The sequence below is a fragment of the Sprattus sprattus genome (genome assembly GCF_963457725.1).
Source record: "Sprattus sprattus genome assembly, chromosome: 5".
NCBI lineage: Eukaryota > Metazoa > Chordata > Actinopteri > Clupeiformes > Clupeidae > Sprattus > Sprattus sprattus.
In genome coordinates, this window is record NC_137924.1 from 37,728,832 (window position 1) to 37,748,798 (window position 19,967).

Sequence of the window (19,967 nt, forward strand, 5' to 3'; positions counted from 1 at the left end):
TCCGACAGCGTCCTGTGAGCAAAGTTCTCGTCCAGTTTTGGTCAAACCGAAAGTAGTCCGGCAGGTTTCTAGACCCAGGAAAATAAAACGTTTCTCTTCCCAAAACATTATGTGTTCAAAAGAGTGATATATTTGCATCCCAAAACCGTTGTAGTGGAAAAAGTCACACCTCGTTATCACTTGGCCCTATTTTCAATACGCTCGATACGCTAGAGTCTACCTCTTTGATTCGCGAAAGTTTGATTCACCAAAGTTGCCTGAGAGAAACGTCCATCACAGGAAAACGATGAAAACTGAGACAACATTTGATAAAATTGACATAAAGCATCGTTTTCCTGTGATGGACGTTTCTCTCAGGCAACTTTGGTGAATCAAACTTTCGCGAATCAACTTTCGAGAATATGAATATGATTAGTTCTCCAATTTATTGTTCCATCTTATTGCAGTAACAGGCACAAGAGCATTGTAATTATGTTTTTACCACAATGTTGTTGTTCAACACAGAGCAACCCTGGTGAGTTCCCACTGATAACCATGATGATTGCAAACGGTTGTCTGCGTTTTCCCTGATTGTTGTTCCTCACTTGTAAGTCGCTTTGGATGAATAAAACGTCAGCCTTCATTGTCGACCATGAACCATCTCTGCAGCTTTAGTGACTTTTCGTTTCTCTTTTCACCTGGAAAGTGTCAATTATCCCCTCTGCATTGGATGTTGCAATAGGATTTTCTAACCCTGAATGGAATCTATTTTTTGTGTTGTTATTGTTTTTTCCTCATGGTTTTCCAGATCCTTTTGAGACAAGGACTGAGAATGGACTGAATAATGAACTGAACTGAGATTACTAATTCTTTTTCACTGACTCACTTAGGTGTGATGAATAAAATACAAAACAAAAGATAATAGCAATATGTTTCTAGTGAACCTTTTGAGCAAGTGTAATAAGTTTAATTTTTATATTGCATCTTTGTTTAAAAGAGTATAAGCTTATGTTATAAAGAATTTCAAAACACTTGAGCTTCGCCATAAGGTATGTACAGTGGGGAAAATAAGTATTTGAACCCCTTGCGATTTCACAAGTTTGGCCACTTGCAAATAAATGTGTGATCTATAATTGTAATGGTAGGTGTATATTAACAGTGAGAAACAGAATATCAACAAAAAAATCCAGAAAAATGCATTTTATAACATTTATGACTTTATTTGCATTTGATGCAAAAAATAAGTATTTGAACCCCCAAAACTGACTGACAAAAATGACTTAGTACTTGGTGGAATAACCCTTATTGGCAAGCACAGACGTCAGACGTTTCTTGTAGTTGGTCACCAGGTTTACAAACATCTCAGGAGGGATTTTGGTCCACTCCTTTTTCCAGATCCTCTCCAAATCTTTAAGGTTGTGTTTTCAATGGGAGGGAATGAGGGAATGAGGTTCAAGCCCAATATTCCACGTTACATGGCCCTATCCATAGTCCCCTTGATGCGGTGGAGTCGTCCAGTACCCTTGGCAGAGAAACAGCCCCAAAGCATAATGTTTCCACCGCCATGCTTGATGGTGGGTATGATGTACTCTTGGGGTCATATTCAGCATTCCCCCCCCTGTCAAACATGGCAAGTCGAGTTGATGCCAAAGAGCTTGATTTTGGTATCATCTGACCACATTTGTCTCCCAATCCTTCTGAAGTTTACCAAGTGTGCAATGGTAAACTTCAGATGGCCCTGTACATGCGCTTCCTTGAGCAGGGGGACCTTGCGAGTGCTGCAGTACTTCAAAAAATGACGGCGTGGTGTGTTGCCAATGGTTTTCTTGGTGACTCTGGTCCCAGCTGCCTTGAGATCATTCACAAGCTCCCCCTGTGTAGTTCTGGGGTTATTCTGCACCTTCCGAATGATCACTGATTCCGCACGAGGGGATATCTTGCATGGAGCCCCAGATCTAGAGCGGGTGACAGTTGTTTGGTGTTGCTTCCATTTATGAATAATCGCACCAATAGTTATCTGCTTCTCACCAAGCTGCTTGCCGGTGGTTTTTTAGCCCATTCCAGCCTTGTGCAGGTCTACAATCTTATCTCTGACGTCCTTGGACAGCTCTTTAGTCTTGCCCATGGTGGTGAGGTTGAAGGTGTGAAGTATGATTCTTTGGACAGGTTTCTTTTATACAGGTCATCAGTTGAGATCAGGTATACCTTGTTAGACCTAATGAGGACTAATCTGTGTGCTTTTTGGGCACATAACTGGCCATTGGGAGCCAGAATTATTGCTGTTTGCTTGGGGGTTCAAATACTTATTTTTTGCATCAAATGCAAATAAAGTCATAAATCTTATAAAATGCAGTTTTCTGGATTTTTTTGTTGATATTCTGTTTCTCACTGTTAAAATACACCTACCATTAAAATTCTAGATCACACATTTCTTTGCAAGTGGCCAAACTTGCGAAGTCGGCAGGGGTTCAAATACTTATTTTCCCCACTGTACATACCTTATGGCGAAGCTCAAGTGTCAGACAGCACTGTACTCTCTGCACCATGCCGAAATGTCTTTGATCTTTCACACCCTTGTCTTGTTGTCTACAGCTCACTTGGCTCTGGCTGCTTCCAGTGGCTCTCAGCTATACTCCTGGAGACCTGATCTCACACAGTTCGTCCAAATGCTCAGTACATTCCCAGCAGAGCAGTTCTTTTTCCTCTCCGTTTCCTCTTTTAATGCTACCAAGAACTTCATCATCACCACCAGCCAATCATACTCCATTATCTATGAAATGATTTCTTTGTCCAACCAATCAGACTTTATACCCAGGTAATCTTATTCTGGATATGAATATGAATAAACTGGATTATCTTAGTGTTCTCAGATTATGTGTACAAATCCTTGCAGTAAGAAGCCCTTGCCCTGTAAGCATTGCTAACTTGTGTGGTTGTTTTTTGCATAATATGTAAACTAAGAGGAGGCTTGTACTGTGCTGAGACCTGAGAGACAATTAACTGTATATTGTTTCTTTTACGTAAATGATTCTAAACCTCCATCATGTTTTCTATAAAACGTATTTGTAGACGTATAATATCTTTTCAATAGTCATCAGGTTTTATACGGAAAAGGTGATCACATCCCAATATTATACTAGTTTCTTTGTCAGGGGAATATTTGGCAACACACAGGCACTAAATATGAATAGCAACTTGTCTGTAAACTGCACGTTATTTATCTAGTGGCTTTAGTGCCAAGGAGAAAGGGAGGTGAAGCAAGGTGATTGCCATAGCTCGACACCAGTACATAAATTGAGTGGAATTATTTTTTACAGATGACTTTGGTACAGATCCCTTTCGGGAGGGGAAGTACATGCACATTTCCAAAGCTGCTCCCTGAGGGGATATCAAACGTTTCTGATGTGATATATATATGAATCGATGATTGCACCAAAAAATACAGGGTCCAAGGTTTTTACCATTGTAGTGTTACATTGTACACTTGCAAAACACTGGCCACTCACCTGACAAGTACTGTTTACTATAACTAGGTTATAAAAAGTTAATTCATAGACCTGCATAAAAAACAGTTTTATATGAATTTATACACCAATAACATCAAAATGGCCTCACTGAGCCCACAGCATGAACCCCCTAGAGCAAGCACTTAGGAGACGTGGCAAGGAAAAACTCCCAATAAACAGGAAGAAACATTAAGGGGGACCCATCAGCTTAAGGCTGGCTGGGTAGAGAGATAGAAAGGGGGTGGGCAGGAGGGAAGCTAGTAGGAGAAGAGTATCAAAAGCAAGGAGATTAATTTATACATATTAGTGTAAATGCAGCAGATAAATAGTCAATAGAAATGGAAGTTGTAACCAGCATTCAAAGTATAGGTTGTAGAACTGCTTAGTTACTATTATAAGGATGAGCAGAGATATGAAGCAGAAAAACAATATAACAGTTTTGTGGGAATGGGAATTCCCATTCCGTTCCTGCCAAATTTTCCCGCCATTTTGAGAAAAATCGAAAGTGACAGGAAAGCTAACTAGTCAGAGGTTGTTTTTACGACTCCCACGACCATGTACAAACTTAATAAATTGCACAGTTTAAATGTCCTGGTCCTTGATTTGTTTTTACGCATTTTTACACACATTTTCTGTGTGTTATCTGTATAAGTTTTGGAGAGCTGATATTCCACCCTGGTGTCCAGCAGCTGGAAATCTCTGTAAATGTCATTGATGATGACTTCCCAGAAGATAAGGAATGCTTCAACATCAAACTTAAGAACCCAAAAGGTGGAGCAGAGATCGGATTTAGTGGACAAGTGATTGTTAGCATCCCTTCCAATGACGATGCCCATGGTGTAATTGGCTTCACACAGGTAGTAGATTGTACTCTGGATGTAAAAGGCATATTTTGTCACTGATTTAACCAGGATTCTATGTTGGCCACCTGTGCTGCTCTTTATACCACCAACTAGAATTAAAGCCTTGATTTTTTTAATTATTACTGCATTATGCTCAAATTCAGGTTGACTGTAAAGAGCTTGAATGGTTTTGTTCAATATCATCGTTTTTTGTGGTAGGACTCTGTGTTCAAAGAGGTGGAAGAGGACACTCAACTGGTTCTGAATGTAGAGAGAACTAGAGGAACATTTGGAAGCCTGATTGTGTACTGGAAGGCTAATGGAAGCCAGGGGGACATCTTCCCAACCTCTGGCAAGGTAAGCAGGTCCTCCTAGGTACTCAAAATGTGTGTAATATGGACCGAAGATCTGAGATACAATATCTCCCTTACTTCTATTTTGTGTATCTCTCTGTCTTTTCTCAGTTGACATTTGCAGAGAACCAAGCTATGGCTGACATTGCTCTTACTGTGCTTGCTGACAACATCCCTGAACCTGCAGAAAAAGTTGTTATCATTCTCACCGATATCACCACAGAGGGCATAACTGATGTGTCCAGAGGCGCGTCTTTGGATCTCCACAGCTCTCTAGCAGAGATCCACATTCTACCCAATGGCTTCTCTTATGGAGTGATTGGCTGGCACTTGGATTCTAAACACATTCTTACACAAGAACCTCGCGGTAAACAGGCTTTCAAAGTACACTTGGAAATGAGTACCTAAATAGGAAATTGGAAAATAAAAGATTAGCTGATTATCATTTTTTAGCAATGTTAGCAATGAAAACACAATCCAAGTTAGTGAGGACTACATGTATCTCTCCTGGGACAGGAAAACATAATTAAGAAACAAATGACATTACCCCCTGACAAGCACCCTGAAATCTCACATTTTCCAAAAATGATTCATTCAGAAAGAGGTCATAAACATAGTATCATGTAAGTAAGGACATACTAGGAACCAACTCATCCTAAGTTATGGTTGTTGTAACTCACAATGATATGGACCAAAACTGAAACAAGAAAGTAGTAACAAAGTGGTGGGCAATTCTCCTATTATGCTTTTGCTTTTGCTTTTGCATTTGGCTTCAGCATTTTTGCTTTGGACAGGAAATGACACTCCTGTACTAAAGATGTAAACTTATTGAATCTATGTTATGGGAGAGACATAACATCACTCTCACATTCACTTTCAGTACAGTTCTTCATTGATGTTTGAAAATAACTATTTGTTATTATCATTATTATTATTATTAGTTTATCCTTGGAATGTATTATCTGTATCATTAATGTATGTGTAATAGGAAAATCAGTGTAAACCAAAAATACTTATTTGTCAAAGTGGAACACTTGGATACACTTTTAGATACATTATTGTTCCCTTTTATCTCTGTTAGGGTAAGTAAATATGAAGGGTTGTTGACCTTTATGGATTGCCATTACAACTACATTTTAATGCTTTGATCATAGTAAATATATAACTAAGACTATAACTAAGTCTCCCTCCGGGTTCCTGCTAACTATCTAGCCACAGATACAAACACTCCTTTAAACCCTTTATCAGCCTCACCTAAACTTTTTGTATACTGTATAATACTGTATTTCATTGTGCACAGTATTTTACTTGGTCTTGAGTTATTACTGCTGCACAACTGATTGGTAATGCATGCTGTAATGCCTGTAATGATGAACATTGCCAATAGCAGGATAAGCACTGTAAGCCCTCTCTGCTTAATTTCATTGATCCAGCAGATCCCATAAATGTGACCCTGAGCATTGTGCGCGATCAAGGCACAGCGGGTGATGTGTTTGTCCACTACAACACCCGTCCTGCCTTCGCTCAGCCTCCAGCCAATCAGGCCAGTGCAAATGAAGATTATATGCCTAAAACAAACAGCGTCTTTATGAGAGAAGGTGCCACCAATGCCTTGGTGACCATCACCATCCTACCGGTACGTTTTTGTGTGATCACACACACGCACACAGAGAGAGAGAGAGAGAGAGAGAGAGAGAGAGAGAGAGAGAGAGAGAGATATGAGAGAGATATATGATATAATATACATGTATATACATATATAGTGCACATAATTGCATATCTTCACATATGTGTTATTTATATGTATGAATGATTGCCCATGCAATAGTTCAGGTTTTTCTATTTGGTAGGAGGGATGGAGTCAAAATGAATGGGGGACGATCTGTAAAAGCGTTTCACAAAATTTTACGAAATGTACAACCTTCAGAATATGGTTTAATGGGCAATGATGATTAAAAGGAAGATAATGATTATTTTTTAACAGAAGCCGGGGTGCAGATCCATTGCAGATCCATTTCAGTTTCATAGGGACCCCGCTATGTTAATTATGTAGTGACAAACATAAGGAGTTTTTTTTTCTACAAAGTCAGAAGAGGGCTGCAGTGTTGTATGTATTCTTTAATGAATGGAGGCAAGACCAGTCAGAGAGGGTTACAGGATAAAAACATGGAAATATGAGTCTTATTGGCTGACGAGGCTGTCATTTTGACCATTGATTTGGTTATATCAAACACCAGCACACAGCTAAAGTGGACAGTCATTCAGTGTGAGTCAGGCCAAATGGATGTATGCCTATGTCGGTTTTTTTACTAGTAAAGGGGAAAACAGCTATAAACAGATGTTTTCATGTTAATAAGGAGAAGTAGTCCTCTGATGTTGTTTTAATATCCCAACAAGCATAGAGAATATACTTGTCCTTTACATGGCTGAGTTACATTGACCAATATTAAAGGTATTGTAAGTATGTAAATAGTTGCAGTGTGGCTCCACTGCAGTAACAGTTCTAGTTTTGAAGTAGCTGCCATTATTATGGGATATGCACATGCCTGTCTGCCACAAATGCTAGCAAACAACTGTTTTTGAATATCCTTTTGTGCATGTATCACTTGTTTGTTCACTTTCTTCTGCAAATAATTCTATACAGGATGAAATTCCAGAGCTGAATGAAACTTTTATTGTGAACATCACAAGAATTGAACTTGTGGGTGGGACTGTGGATGGTGGGCAGCCAACCATTAATAGGCCTGGCGAAGAAGTGGCAGAGATAATTATCCAGGAGAATGATGACCCACGGGGAGTCTTGGAGTTTAATGTCACAAAGGTAATTTATGGCCAATTGATGCTATTTGAGAGTGCAAATGGCAGGTCATGCATGAGCAATGTCGTGTCAAATAGAAATCTTTTAGGAAAATAGTTAAAAATACTCTGAAGGTCACTTAATTAACTGCTAGAAATTTCAATAGAATATATCTTAGTTTCTAACAGGAATGAGCAATGAGCCATCCGCTTTGCATTAACTAAAAGCTATCGTGTGGTGTGTGGGAGCATGGCACTGAACCACTCATATTTGCTGTTAAGACCTTTCTCATGGTTTTAAATCAGCAAAACGAAGATCTTAAATAAGCTGTAGTTCATGCACTGCAGGCTTTGCTCTTTGCTTTGCTCGTTGCCAGTTGCCCGTCAATGAAATTAGGCCCTTTAAATAAAAAAGTTAAATCAATTAAATATAAGAAATTAAGTATTATGCAACATTTGTATGTATGTTAATACATGTATAATATGTATAGCATGTATAACAATATTAAATATCAATCAAACATTAAGTTCATAGGTTATGGGCCTGCCAGGATATGTTTGCTCTAAGCGCTAAGCTCTAATTCTAACTCTAACTCATCATCCATGGTGGCAGGAACATGCAGGCCCCTTCTCCCCTATTTTAGCGGTGCGCTAATAACACTAGAAGGAGGAGTAAGGCGCTGATTACGCGGCAAGGTTCTTGTTTGATAAATACTACGCAAAATTCAGAAACATATTGTGCGCTGTATGCGGTTTGGTAAAGGTGCTGATTACGCTGTACTCCCAAATGTACGTAAATGAGGCCCTAAATGTTTTCCCAGAATATAATATAATGGTATGGTTTAATCTTCATCCAGGATGAAACTGGGAGCATGATGGCCTATGAAGTCCCTCCACCTGATAATGTCGTATACCTACCAGTTGTGCGATGGGGTGGGAGGTTTGGCACAGTGGTTGCATACTGGGAAGTTGAACCTGTCTCTGCTGACTCTGAGGATTACAGTCCTTCTTCAGGGAACATTACGTTTTATGATAATCAGGTAGGAATTAGGCTCTGATGATTCGTCCTATTAGCATTTTTATTTCTCATTAAGTTATTTTATATAATTCATTCTCATTTTAAACATTTTCATATGATTTGTGTGTCTTTCTATTTGGGTATATAGGGTGATGGTATCATCATCATTACTATCACTGATGATGATACAGTTGAGTCGATGGAGACTTTTCGTGTCATTTTGAATCATGTGTCTGGAGGAGCCAGGCTTGGGAAGGAGTCGTCAGTATTAATAAGCATTGGCCCTAATGATTCACCCCTGGGAAGCTTTGGTTTTGAGGCACTCATGGTAAATGGTCAATTTTTAAAAGATTCATCTTGACCCTGCATCAGTTTAAATGTAACCATTTGACTATTTCTTCTCAGGTTATGGTCTCTGAGCCACAGTTTAGAGATGACCCTGCATCTGTGGCTACTCTGACAGTGGTGCGGAGTCCTTTGGGTGAAGGAACTGTTCATCTTGCATGGCTACTGGAAGAGAAAGGATGGGGAGACCTCACTCCTCCAAATGGCACAATCACATTCAATCAGGTCTAAAAGAATGCTGGATACTATTCTCAGAGGGCTGTATGTATGATGATATCGAAATTGATATTTCTATTGAAATCCCATTTTGTCTGAAGAGGCCATACAATTCACCTTTTTTCAGCACCTTAGGTCACCACCAATCCAGCTGATCTACCTACGGGGGGAAAAAAACACAATTTTAGGATGGCAGGATGGCAAAAGCCTGTATAGGAAAATGCAACATGTTTAACATAATTCCTGTCTATTAGTTGATTATAACTGAACAATTCTGACTTCTGTATAGATGGAGTCGAAGAAGATTGTGGCACTTCATGCTGTGGCCGATAATGTTCTTGAGGGGGAGGAGAGATTCTCTGTTCAACTTCTGGCCATCACTGATGGGGTCATGATTGATCCAACAAGTGGTCAGTGCCTCAATCTTCTTTTTCATTTGCAGAAGGCATCTCTCTCTATTCATAAATTGACTCTTCCTGTGCATGTTGTCCCAGGTGTAGCCTCAGTTATAATCCAGGCTGATCGTGGAGCCTCAGGAAGTGTTGGGATTTTAGAATCCTCACAGAATATACTTATTGGAGAGCCAAAGGGAGAGTACAACGGCACGGCCGTGATCAGGTACAGCTGGAATTAAACTAATTGAAATAACCACTAAGATCCAGTCTTGACCTCAATTACATTGCATTATTACATACATTACAAGTGTTTCATATTACAGCAAGTTGGTGAGAGGTGCTTTTGAGTGCTTATTCCTGCAATGTATACCCTTAACAAGCTCAGTATGTCTTGTGCTGCCCATTGATGGTTACCATTATAGTTTTTATTTAGCCAACACGTGCATCCAAAGTAAATGTAATTACTGACAAGTGGATTTGTGTTTCTTCATCCCAGTCTGGTGAGAGGCCCAGGAGTGTCTGGGAGTATCAATCTCCTCTGGAACATCACTCCAGTTGTGGCCTTTGAGTTTGAGCAGACTTCTGGAATAGTCACAATGAAAGATCAGCAGTCAACTGCAACCATCCTGCTGAAAGTGAGATTGAAGAAATATATATGTTATAGTGTGTGATCATTACTCATCCTCATTCCCACAGACAGTATGAAGTATTCATTAATGAATTCATGATCTCTATCTCTCCAGGTACTCGATGATGACATTCCTGAGATACGAAGTTCCTACCAGCTCATAATCAGTTCTAGCCCAGGGTCAGAGGTTACGCTTGATAAGCGTGTGGCCAACATCACCATGGCAGCCAGTGACCTGCCCCATGGGATCTTCTCCTTCTCCCAGGGCTCTCTACGAGTTATTGAAGGGAACAGTAAGGTGGGATTGGGACCTATTCATACCTAGATGCTTTGTTTCATCATTGGGTGAATGGTAGCATAGGACAGATGTAAGCTATGTTGTGTAGACAAGCAGTCTTGCACTTGTTTATTTAGCTCTGTAATGTGTAGGTGCAATCAGAATTCCACAACCAATTCCATCATTCTGTGCAATCTAAATGGCACTCTCACTATGAAACAACAGTGACAGAACTGCCTTCACATCCTGATAATTGCACCTATGCTGTGACTCACCTGATTTTTCAGTCAATCAAATCTTCCTCTCTTCCCCACCTACTCTCTCACACTGACATTGTCTTGTACTTATCAAGTTAGTGGCAGCTCTCTTACATGGGGTCTTCCCAGAGAAAATATGAAGAAGACATGACAAGTTTTTATCTTGGTACCAGAGATGATTTCACTAACTCATCAGTTATCTGCCTGGACATAGCAGCTGCTGGGACTGTCCAGCCTGCATATGTGGAGAAGAGAATCCTTTGTTTCTAATGTAACCCATGTGTTCATGCTTGTGCACATACATGAATGCAACATTTGTAGGCAGAGCAAAGAAACTTTGGATAGAACCTGCATTTTTTTAACTTCAATGATCTCCTGCTTCTGATGATGTTGCTTAAAAAGGTGCCCGCGTAAAGCCATTGCTAAACGTACAGTACATATGACAAGTACTACTTGGTGCTGGTTATGTGGTTTTGGTCATATTTGTCCAATTGGGTAATAACACAAACAAAATATTGACAATTAGCTTTTGTCACTTTCTTTTTCAGGTGAATGTTACAGTGGTCCGCTCTATGGGCACTTATGGCAGTGTGATGTTAAATGTCCTTACCTTCAGTGGCACTGCTGACAGTGGTCAGGACTTTGTTCCACTGTCAGGGCAACTGCTGTTTGGACCAGGTGAGACATCACATGATCTAATTATGGAGATTTTAGATGATGAAATTCCAGAAGGTCCTGAGGATTTCTACATCAACATCACTGAGGTCACACTGATTAACAGCAGGTAATTTGAGGCATTCATGTTTCAGACATGTGCATTTTACCTTGGTGTTTTCCCATACTACACAGAATGTAGCTCAGGGGTCTCAAACTCAAATTACCCGGGGGCCGATGAGCGGCTATTCTGGTCATTGGGGGGCCAGATTTTACGGTTAACGTTGGGGTGATTTTTAAATCATTGGAACTTTGCCGGACAGATAAAATCGCTTGGGGGCCTGAGTTTGAGACCCCTGATGTAGCTCATACTGTCAAATCATTATGGAGTATGCATTGTTCTGTATTGTCATGAGGTTTACTCTAAAATTACTTTCACAATGTAGGCGTGTGTCAGAGAAGGTGAAGTGTAAATAATTGTTTTTAAGTGGGTAAAATGTGGCCTCATCAGTAAAGTGGACTATTGTGTGTCTCTTCTGGCTGCAGTAACATGGACTTCAAAGTGAGAGAATATGGCCTCCAGTTTGATCAACCCCCAACCATAGGGAACATCTCCTCTGTAATGGTTGTCATTCAGAAAAATGACAATGCAGAGGGTGTTATTGAATTTCACCCTGATTATGTCAACCTTACAGGTTAGTTCTTTGGTAACCATACAAGCTGTCATAATCAAATAATAATAACAGCTTGATTACGGAGAAATACATGTTTTGAAGAGGTTTGAGTAAAGAGGAATGTTTAAAGGGTTAGTGATAGGGTACTCAATTCTTAAAAAGTTGTGTTCTTTGTCTTGCAAATTTTTTTATGTTGAAGTACTTTTAACAATTTAATGAAACTACATGTATAATGTATTATGTTGTGTTTTTTAATGTGCTTTATAACTAAAGTTCACCTAATTGCTTATATTCCTTATTATTAAACAATTGGGTTCTATCGCGTTATTTAGCTGTTTCTGATTGGACGAGAGACGTTCCATGCTATAGATTATCCGTCAACATACCAACGGTTATTATTATAGCTAATAATAAATCACTCCGCGATGAAATATTCTATAGCGCATTGATAATAACCGTTAATTCAAAATTCGTATTATTCCAAACCAAGACGTTGACAATGGAACAATTTTTTGTTGCGGAGAAACAATGGCGAAATAAACCATTTTTAATCAATAACTTCGTGTTTAAATGTTAATTTGTTGACTGTAGAATTGTTTTATAAAAGCAATATAGCACTCGTGGGAGTGGGGTAGGTAAGGGATAATCCCACGTGTGTTGTTGCCTACGCCACTAGGCCTCCGGCCTCGGTGGCTACGGCCGAGCACCGCCCGTGGGATTATCCCTTACCTACCCCACTCCCACTCGTGCTATATTGCTTAATCATTTTATATTATGCTCACACATTACACTCATTCCAGTAACAAAGCTAATGACCTTGCTCTTTCACCTCAAATGTTTATTTTATTCCCAATCTACACATTGTGTGCTAACTGTACCATAAACAGTTGAAGAGGATGTAGGTGCTGTCTCCATTCCTGTCTTAAGGGGAGTGGGCTCATATGGGCTGGTCCAAGTCAACTTCAACACCTATGGCGTGACTGCACTGCCTGACCTAGATTACATTATCTCCCATGACTCACTCACCTTCATCCACGGCCAAACCCTGAGTCATGTCAACGTTTCCATTGTGGATGACCTGGATAGGTATGCTCTTTGTCCTTTCAATTTAACCCTTTAGAAAAAAGATACCCAAGCCATGAAAATGCAAATATTTTTAATCAAGATAGTCATCAAAAATTTGATACCACTGCATGGTTGAAATCCCTATTTTTCTTCCAAATCTAATCAAAATGTGTATATGAAATGCACAAGGTATGAAGTAGTTCCAGGATTTTAATCATATTACACGTGCATTTGCCAAGTTCATTCTCAAGTTAAAATGTACTGTTGCTTTGTGACATGCAAATGCTCTACAACTACATCTGGTCAACAGTGATTTGACAAAGCTAAGGCACAGCAGAACGATGGGGCCATTAAGTTTGGGCTGTAACTGAAGAGAAAGTTCAATGAGTGGCAGAAAGAAGTAGTTTCACAGACAAGTTCCTTTAGAGGTGAAAAAGTAGAAACTATATCTGCAAAATTAACATAATTTAAGTGTAGGAGCTATGTTATAAGTGGGATAATGCACTTCATAACATTCAGGTGATAGAATATAATGCACTTCAAGGTGTAACAGCCTCTCCTTCCAAGTATTTTCTACTACCCCAACAATGTTGTCCATTATGCCTTACATACTTGATTGCACAAATGAATGATATCCTGTAATGTTTGACATGTTCTGCATCAACAGTGAGGACAGTGAAGTTTTTGAAATCCAGCTCTCTGCTGCCACAGGAGGCGCTGTCCTGGGCAGTTACCTTGTTGCTCAGGTAATCATTAGGAAAAGTGATTCCCTCAGTGGTAAGGTGCACTTCCTGAACGACAGTAAAGTTTTCATTACCAACCCAGATGTCACGCAAAGGATTACCTTGTCTCTCGAAAGAGTTGGGGGTTTGGTTGGAGATGCTACGGTGAGTGCCCCTGCCTACTCTGTTTAGTTCATGTATCTGATTCATCTAAATCTAAAATCTAACGACTGCATCCTGTGGAACATTCAGTGGTGAGATTAGATGTTCTTTGGTGTTAAAGGGTAAACACACTCTAATGCTTATGAATGTACACTTTCCTTTCAGATTGCTTGGGACATTCTTGGCCCCAATTCCAAAGATGTTTTACCATCGAATAATTCAGACTTTGGTGACCCAGTAAATGGAACATTTCATTTTGGAGATGGAGAAGGAGGGCTGCGTTTGATCTCATTGCAAGTCTTGTCTCATGGGGAGGTGGAGGTGGAGGAAACCTTTGTGGTTGTGCTTCACCTCCTGGAAGGGGACATGGACATTGACCCGCGGGGTAACAGCATCACAATTGTGGTATGTTCAAATCAATTCAATTCAGCTTTATTGATTTTTATAGTGTTGTTTACCATTCACTAATAAAGGACAAATATGAAATGTATTTACCTTACTAACAGTGGCTCCTGAAAAAATTCTCAGGGGGGGCAATTTTTTTGAAAATGATTAAGGCGACCCATTCAGTAGGTACATTAAGTTAGCCAATTTACTCATACAGCAATACCTTTTTGTCCACTAATGGCAGCAACCAACAGTAATATTTCCCCCCTTTCTACATAGCTAGAGTAGCAAGTTACAGGTGGAACGCTATAGAAGAAAGTTGCATCCAGGAGCCTTCATAAGCAAACATGATGTGGCTCCACATTAAATGATCCCACTTTTTCATTATCTACATGTCTCAAATGTTCTGTGATGTAACATAGCTGAACAGGACACATGATATGTACATGTCCGATATATATGTCTGAATGAGGCAGATCAGGAAGTTTGGTGATCCCAACGGCATAGTGCAATTCTCTGAGCTGGATCTCCTTGAGCGGCTGTACAGTGAGCCGACAGACAGCGAGGGGCCACTCAACATCTCCCTGGGCCTCACCCGCAGAGAGGGAGTCGTGGGCGATCTCACGGTAAGGAAGCAATATCCAGGAAACATTTTAATATACAGTGAGATACTAATCGTTGAGACCACATCAAAATTCTGTGTTTTTTTATGTAAACCAGGAAAAAATCTGAAACATTTACGAACATTTAAAAGCACAAAAAGTTCTGACATGTAAACATTTTAAATATTGTGGTTATCCCTTCTATTGAAGCATTGAAGTCATATGGACTTCATTGTCATCTACCCATCAGAGGCTTGTTCAAGTAAATAAATATGCAGACATGTATAATGAGTACCAGCCCAACATTGCTCACGGTGGCATTGTGATAGTAGGAAACATGGCATCAGAACTATCTGAAAGTGTCAGCAGTTATTATTCAGTACTTCCAGCAATTTGCGATCTTGCAAGAATTTACCACAGCAATTGCCAGAACATTTCCACAGAAAAACAGCCTTCCAAAAGACACCGTACACCTTGGTTATCTTCATGTTTTCATGTTTTGTATTTCATTACAATTGTCTTAAAGTAACACTATGCAACAATTTGACACTTTTTGAGGTATGGTTTTATAGGCAACTTGTTTTGGTACCATCCTGAAATTCATTTTGATGGCATATGGTTATGTGAAGGACAGATAAACACCTGTGTCTTCCCCACTAGCCATCCAAGATATGCCCTATGTAGTTCTGTGTAACAGGCTGAAACACCCTGCAAAAATGGAAGAAAAGCATGACATTGCCAGTTATACTGCCAAAAGACACCGGTGATTTTGTTGGCAAGCTTCTGTCAGTGTCAGCTGGGTTGTTGGTGGTGTTGGCAAGGATTTTGCATGCCTTTTAGGTAGCTAGCTTACTCGTTTTGGAACAGAACTCTGTATTGCTGCTTTAATGATGATCATTTTTATCTTGGTCAATGACACACTCTAGTACAACTTGAAAAGGGTGAAAAGTGTTCACACGTAACATCTTTTTTGCATTCTGTTTACATCTTAATTAAATGGAGTAGGCCATGTTTTCAAAAACTGTTTCCTTTGTAGCTTTACTAGTTTTTTTTCTACAGCTTCTCAGGGAAAATACGCTGACCAATCACAAGAAACACAAGACCTGTTGTGTCCAATACATTTTTAACAGTTTGTAAGCAGCCTACTCATCCTCCAAGCTACACTGACACCAGATATAGACTTACAGACATACAGACTTAGAGCTGGAACCTTCATTTTGAAAATGTTGAGCCCTAGAGAGAGCTCAAATTAGCAGGGCCTGATGGTCCACTTCTGTTATTGACCTTGTTATACTACCAATGTATACAGGCTACTTTCCATACAGAATACATTCAATTCAATTCAATTCAATTTTATTTGGATAGCGCCATAACAATACAATTGCCTCTCGGCGCTTAACAGAGCCCAGAGCCTGAACCCCCTTAGTGCATGCACAACGGCAACAGGGGCAAGAAAAAACTCCCTGTTAGGCAGGAAGAAACCTTGAGCAGAACCACGGCACATAAGGGGGGACCCATCTGCTTGAGGTCGGCTGGGTGGAGACAGGAAGGTGGGACGGGGGGAAGGGGGGAAGGGGAAGGGTAGTGTGGCAGAAGGGGAAAGGAAGCAACAGGGGCAATACACAGCCAGCATTTGGTCACTGGACATATGTGTACGTACATCTGGTGGTAAATACATGATACAGACAAGACCAGATTACTGTGGCAATAGGGTTATTGTTACAGGGGTAGGGGATGTAGGGACAGAGAAACATTTCGGTGGAGGCAATAATGTATATTGTACATAAATGCTAGCATAGGGTATTGGGTAGAGTAGGTGTACGGCAATGCAGTGGGTGCGGTTGGCCGAGGGTTTCTCTAGGTAGACCAGGTAGAGAGACTACGTGCAGAGTGGTGGGGGTGGGGAGGGAAAGTTCCACATCCATCAGCGATTGGAACACGCCTGGCTCCGGGGAGGCAGTGGACCTTGCAGGGGCCGCTTGTTAAAGGGGGGGGTGTGGACATCTCGGACCATGGAGCTGCCGATGACCAGGGTGGGGGTCGTCACATCCAGCGGGAGAAGTCGTCAAGGGGATGATGACTGAGTTGAGGGCCCAGGATGGGGAGCAGGGCGGCGTGGGCGATGCTGGTGATGCTCTGGAGCCGGTCTGCAGGGGCGATTCGGGGCGGGCTGAGGAGGGGAGTGATCAGGCCCAGGAGGCTCCTCCTGATCCATCTAACAAACAGGAAATGACGAATCAGTCTGCAGGTCTGTCAGTCGGGAATCAGCACGAACAAACACACAGATGAATCATTTCACCAACCAGGGACATGTCACCTGTGTGTCGGTTTGCCTGTTGCATATTGCAATATTTAGATATGTTTAGTTTTTCTGGCATTGAACATTTTGTTTTTTGTTGTGATCTGTTTGCCGGGGCCGTACATGCATCCACTCGGCAAACAGGAAACACATTTGATGTTGCGGTACTAACATTGAACATTTTGTTTTTTGCTGTGATCTGTTTGCCGGGGCCGTACATGCATCCACTCGGCAAACAGGAAACACATTTGATGTTGCGGTACTAAATTACAAGTAGTAATTTAATTTGTTTTTTGTTGTGATCTGTTTGCCGGGGCCGTACATGCATCCACTCGGCAAACAGGAAACACATTTGATGTTGCGGTACTAAATTACAGGTAGTAATTTAATTTGTTTTTTGTTGTGATCTGTTTGCCGGGGCCGTACATGCATCCACTCGGCAAACAGGAAACACATATGATGTTGCGGTACTAAATTACAAGTAGTAGTTTAATTTGTTTTTTGTTGTGATCTGTTTGCCGGGGCCGTACATGCATCCACTCGGCAAACAGGAAACACATTTGATGTTGCGGTACTAAATGCAAGTAATATTTGAATTTGTGTTCGGATATGTCTGGGTGGCTGGTATAGCAGGTGATTGGTTTGTTGGCGCGGTTACTTTTGGCTATATGATGCACTAAAGAGGAATGTCTTAAGTCTTGATTTGAATATAGGCACGGTGTCTGCAGCTCTGATGGAGGCAGGGAGATTGTTCCAGAGGAGAGGGGCTTGGTAGCTAAATGCTCTCCCTCCTATTGTGGTCTTTGATATTCTTGGAATTACCAGGAGGCCTGCACTCTGGGAACGGAGCAGCCTTGGAGGGCAATAGGGGACGACTAATTCCTTGAGGTAGTTTGGAGCCAGATCGTTTAGGGCTTTATATGTTAGCAGGAGTACTTTGAAGTCGATTCTACTTTTAACGGGGAGCCAGTGCAAAGAAGCGAGTACCGGTGAGATGTGTTCATATTTTTTAGTTCTGGTGAGTGTACGAGCAGCAGCGTTCTGTATAAGTTGGAGGCTCTTTATTGTGTTGATGCTGCATCCGGACAGGAGAGCATTACAATAATCGAGGCGGGAAGTAATAAATGCGTGGATTAGTTTTTCTGCATCTTGGAGGGATAGGACCTTTCTAATTTTGGCAATATTGCGTAAATGAAAAAATTATGTCTTTGAGATCTGTTTTATGTGTGAGTCAAGTAGGAGGTCTTGGTTGATAGTTACACCAAGGTTTTTGATGTTAGTGTTGGGTGTTGGGAAGCCATTGAGTGAGGGTAAATGAGTAGATAGTGTAGTTCTCAGTTGATCGGGGCCTACAAGCATAACCTCAGTTTTATCAGAGTTGAGGAGCAGGAAGTTGCTAGTCATCCAAGATTTTACATCATGGAGGCAAGCTTCTATCTTGGGTAGATGTACAATTTCATCAGGTTTCATTGATAGGTAGAGTTGGGTGTCGTCAGCATAGCAATGGAAGTTAATGCCATGTTTCCTTATGACAGCACCTAAGGGTAGCATATAGAGGGAAAAAAGCAGTGGTCCAAGGACAGAGCCTTGTGGGACACCGTAGCTTACTCTGGTGTGATTTGACGACTTCTCATGGACATGAACAAATTGATGGCGATCAGAGAGGTAAGATCTAAACCAAGATAGGGCACAACCTTTGATGCCAACGTGATGTTCAAGTCTCTGTAACAGGATCAGATGATCTATAGTGTCGAAAGCAGCACTAAGGTCTAGGAGAACTAATACATACAGACACCTTTCAAGACATGAAAGGTGAAAGGTGACAATCTTTCATTCAATGTCCCTGGAGCAAACTGAAGCGTGACCGTGTTTTAGTGTATTTCTTTTCTCTATCATAGGTATTCTGGAAAATTGTCAGCAACTTTGATGCCAGCACTGACTTCTCTACTTTGAGCGGAACTGTTTCTCTGCTGGCGGGCCAGCGTGTGGCAGAGGTGCTGCTGACACTGCTGCCCGATGCTGTCCCAGAGCTGGAGGAACGGTACACGGTCCAGCTCACTGCTGTGGAGGGTGGAGCTGAACTTGACACCAACCGTAGTAGCGTCCACCTTAGAGTATATGCTAATGATGAGCCCTATGGAGTTTTTGCCATCTTCTCTGAACATCAGCATATTGTAGTGGGGAAGGAGGGGGGTGGACATACAAGGCACATTGTCCTGAATGTGACACGGCATGCAGGTACTTTTGGAAATGTTAGTGTGCAATATGAGGTAAGATATGCTGCTGTAGGGCAAACCATTGTAGAGGATGGTGGAGAGGTGCAGGGAAGCATGTTGGTGATGGATGGAGAAGATGCTGCAAGCACTGCTGTGTCCATTAACATCCAGGTTTGTGTCTCTTTTTATATATGTAGTGTCAGACTCACTTGATTTGTTTATTTTTTTTATAACATGGCTAAATGTCATTACTACTTCTTTGACTCTACTACAGGTGTTTTTTGCTTTTGGCTCAAACATTACCATTGAGCTGATGGACGTTTATCTAATTGGACCACTGCTCACTTCTCCACCCCGTATCTTGCTGGAATCAAAAATGGCTGTTGTAACTGTTCCAGAGCAAGCAGCTAATGCTCAGGTTAGTGTTTCCAACAGTTCTTTCCCCAGTCTGCAAAACGTCAACCTATGACAAAAACAGAGGAATCATCTGTTATCATCCTGAAGAAAGAAGTATGAGTTTTAGTCAACACACCCTTATTATAAGAGTATGTAACGCAGGTCAAATAACGAAAAC

The 19,967-nt window shown here is 40.9% G+C and overlaps 1 protein-coding gene across 1 annotated transcript in view; it reads left to right on the forward strand.

Annotated features, from left to right (window-relative positions):
* The window catches only part of adgrv1 (adhesion G protein-coupled receptor V1), a gene marked incomplete at both ends in the record, with an annotated part of 140,450 nt that overhangs the window by 79,248 nt on the left and 41,235 nt on the right, over positions 1 to 19,967 (forward strand). The window contains 21 exons of the mRNA XM_080839814.1: positions 2,572 to 2,794; positions 4,138 to 4,342; positions 4,547 to 4,684; positions 4,792 to 5,047; positions 6,117 to 6,316; positions 7,325 to 7,501; positions 8,334 to 8,516; positions 8,643 to 8,822; positions 8,900 to 9,064; positions 9,345 to 9,465; positions 9,550 to 9,673; positions 9,947 to 10,085; positions 10,194 to 10,376; positions 11,161 to 11,396; positions 11,813 to 11,961; positions 12,828 to 13,026; positions 13,673 to 13,892; positions 14,055 to 14,294; positions 14,753 to 14,902; positions 19,076 to 19,564; positions 19,668 to 19,811. Of these exons, the coding sequence (XP_080695940.1) occupies positions 2,572 to 2,794; positions 4,138 to 4,342; positions 4,547 to 4,684; positions 4,792 to 5,047; positions 6,117 to 6,316; positions 7,325 to 7,501; positions 8,334 to 8,516; positions 8,643 to 8,822; positions 8,900 to 9,064; positions 9,345 to 9,465; positions 9,550 to 9,673; positions 9,947 to 10,085; positions 10,194 to 10,376; positions 11,161 to 11,396; positions 11,813 to 11,961; positions 12,828 to 13,026; positions 13,673 to 13,892; positions 14,055 to 14,294; positions 14,753 to 14,902; positions 19,076 to 19,564; positions 19,668 to 19,811 (4,121 nt within the window). The remainder of the gene's footprint in view (positions 1 to 2,571; positions 2,795 to 4,137; positions 4,343 to 4,546; positions 4,685 to 4,791; positions 5,048 to 6,116; positions 6,317 to 7,324; positions 7,502 to 8,333; positions 8,517 to 8,642; positions 8,823 to 8,899; positions 9,065 to 9,344; positions 9,466 to 9,549; positions 9,674 to 9,946; positions 10,086 to 10,193; positions 10,377 to 11,160; positions 11,397 to 11,812; positions 11,962 to 12,827; positions 13,027 to 13,672; positions 13,893 to 14,054; positions 14,295 to 14,752; positions 14,903 to 19,075; positions 19,565 to 19,667; positions 19,812 to 19,967) is intronic.